The sequence below is a fragment of the Drosophila kikkawai genome, chromosome 3R (genome assembly GCF_030179895.1).
Source record: "Drosophila kikkawai strain 14028-0561.14 chromosome 3R, DkikHiC1v2, whole genome shotgun sequence".
Taxonomy (NCBI): domain Eukaryota; kingdom Metazoa; phylum Arthropoda; class Insecta; order Diptera; family Drosophilidae; genus Drosophila; species Drosophila kikkawai.
In genome coordinates, this window is record NC_091731.1 from 13,372,261 (window position 1) to 13,375,093 (window position 2,833).

The 2,833-nt window shown below is 36.9% G+C and overlaps 1 protein-coding gene across 1 annotated transcript; it reads left to right on the top strand.

Annotated features, from left to right (window-relative positions):
* The first annotated feature begins 1,253 nt into the window (after positions 1 to 1,253).
* Positions 1,254 to 2,833, top strand: LOC108083925 (C-type lectin 37Db-like). The gene is made up of 3 exons (XM_017179923.3): positions 1,254 to 1,470; positions 2,086 to 2,266; positions 2,330 to 2,833. The coding sequence occupies exons 2-3, from the start codon at positions 2,197 to 2,199 to the stop codon at positions 2,782 to 2,784; spliced, it is 525 nt and encodes a 174-aa protein (XP_017035412.1). The 5' UTR covers positions 1,254 to 1,470; positions 2,086 to 2,196; the 3' UTR covers positions 2,785 to 2,833.

Here is a 2,833-nt window from a genome sequence, read left to right on the forward strand (position 1 = left end):
CCTGCACCAGAGACAATGCAAAATGTGCGGCACTGAGAGGAACATTTTGATTACAATAAAACTAGAAAATTTAATTTATGTATATTTATATTATATTATATTATAGTTAAGATTATCATATATTTTACACTTTATATATACTTTAAGAGTAACTATAAATAAATTCTCTCAATTGTAAGATCTACAATTTGGCAATATTTAGGCCTAATTTTCTTTATTCAGCCTCTGATTTCAATGATCTTTTTCCATTCCTATTTCTAAAAATTGCATACCTTGTTTTTCAGAGTGCCAAACATTTAATTTTTATGGCCTCCGTGTGTTTGCGTGCGTGGGGGCGTGTCACTAATCCGACTTAGGATCGCCCGTGCTCCAGACCCGATTACCACACGTCGATGTGGGCCCTCCTCGACTATGTAGCCGCATAAAATCGGCCAACAAAGGGAGCGAGGACCAAGGACCAAGGACCGAGGACTAAGGACCAAGGACCGAGGACCAAGTCAAGTGACAGGCTTGTAAAAGTCGTTGGGTCTTTGGCAAATCGATTGCTCGACTGCTCGTCAGGGTCAACTGGCAGGCCTGACAGCGCTTAGCTTATGGCCCCCAAATGCCCAGACTTCGACAATTTTCTACGGCTTTAAATTATGTTAGACATGGCAGCGGGTCTAAAAGGGCTGGCTGCCAACGACAGCGGCCGTCGACCGGCCGTCGAGTTGGTCCAAGCAAAAAAAAAAAGGGGAGAGATTTGAATTTTGCACACAATTTTCTCAGCTGACAAAGCCGATGTCGCTGTCGTTTTTTGGGGTTAACAAAGTCTTTTGCCGACTCTTTTGGCACACTTCTGCCAGCTTGTCATTGACAGGCGAACAAAAGGCCTTTGACACCTTATTGTATACATACTATATATGTATATTCAGCCAGCGACTCTGCTACTCCCTGCAAATTATAATGCAAATGTCTGTCTATTTTAAGCAAGTCTTTGGCATGGATGCCTAAATCGAATGGGAAAACAAAGTATTAAATTAAATAAAAGGAATTTAAGCAGTGAGTTGGGGCTTTGTATTTCTTGGAATATGCTAAAAGATTTATGCATATTAAGACTGGAAATTTCGATTTGTATTAATTTAAAGACTAAGAAGCAATAATGAATAAGGTGTTTTTGTACTTAAATTTCAAATTTCATTGTAATTTGTAAATAGTAAGCCTATAGTAAAGGCTCCCTTTGTCTACTTGTCACTTCCAAGATCTAGTCTAATCAAATTAAAAGTCAAAACTTAAGCTTAAATAAATTTAAAATCTTTTAAGTATTAGTTTGTGAATCCAAGTAAATTTTATTAACAATTAAATGATTTTTGTGGAAAAAATTGTAAAAACATTTAAGGAATTTGTATTTCTTTTTTGGCTTATAATAAATATCAATTTTTTAAAATTGTCGATCTGCATGCAGTATTTATGGTACACACCTCAAAAGCCGTAAGCCCCAAAAGTCGACAATAAAATATAATGATCTTGTGGCAGTCTAGGAAATTATCGGTGAACAATAATCACTCCCAAATATTCATGTACCATAATTTTTTGTTATGTTCCCAGCAGAGATGTTCGAAGGGCATCAAAAAGAAAGGCAAAGCCGATTTCCACCAGAAACTAGGTACTATCTTTTTCATCTAACCATCAAAGTCTACGGATGTGAATTGAAGAGTCTATTTCAGTTTAAAATATGTTAAAGTTCCGTTAAGAAGATAATATTTTATATAATTTTTTTGAGGAAGGTATTTTATAATGTAACTTAAACGATTTTTTTATAGATTTTTTTTAATTAGAAATAAAAAAATTATTAAAAATAAGGCCGGCTTGGCTACTTTTTAGTCATGTGTCAATTTGAAGGCAAAGCCATAATGTTTAATCAACAGCAAAGCACAATTTAATTTCGTGGGATGTGAAAGGGGAAATATAGACTTGACGATCCAACTCTTTTACTTCTCCCCAGTATATAGAACAACCTTTTTTCAAGAAAGAACGAAAAACACAATTAATTTTTCGTTTTCACTGTTCCATTCCCCTCTTAAAATTTAATCTGTATAAATATAGACAGGTGCTTAGCTTATTCAAGATAAGACTAACACAAACAAGGGAGAGCTGGCTATAAAATAGAAACACTCCCGATTTGTGAAACAGTCCGGTAGAAACAATAAAAGTGAGATGTATAATCGAGCAACGGTCTATATTTTGATCAGCATCTTGATCGTCAGCGTTCGAGCTGTGCGAAATGGTGAGATGTCTTTGTTAAACAATTTTAATTAAAATGTAATTTTTGTTTCATTTTATAAAACAGATTTTTTCCGCAGTGGCCCAAAGAACTACTACATATCGCCGATAAAAACAAATTTCTTTGCCGCCCGCGATCATTGCATTGCACATGGCGCTGACCTGGCAACCTTCGACTCCATTGCCGATCTAGAAGCGGTATCCAACTTTTTGATTCAACACGGCTATAATTCCGAATCCAATGATCTGTTTTGGGTGTCATACTGGGACCTCGGCAGAGCTCAGGGTCTGTTCCACTCGATAGCCACGGGCCAGCTTCTGACCACATCTGGTTGGACTCATGGACAGCCAGATAACGCTGGAGGCGTTGAGCACTGCGTTCAAATTTGGAAGAGGAATGGCCAGTACGGAATGAACGACAACAATTGCAATGTAAACCTCCGAGCCTTATGCCAGCAAAGGACGTATTTCTTTCCCCAAAAATGTTGTCAATACGGGCATCAAAATGGGAATTGTAACTAACATACCAATTGTGTGAAAAGTTGTAATTTTTGGCACATTTAAATTTCAG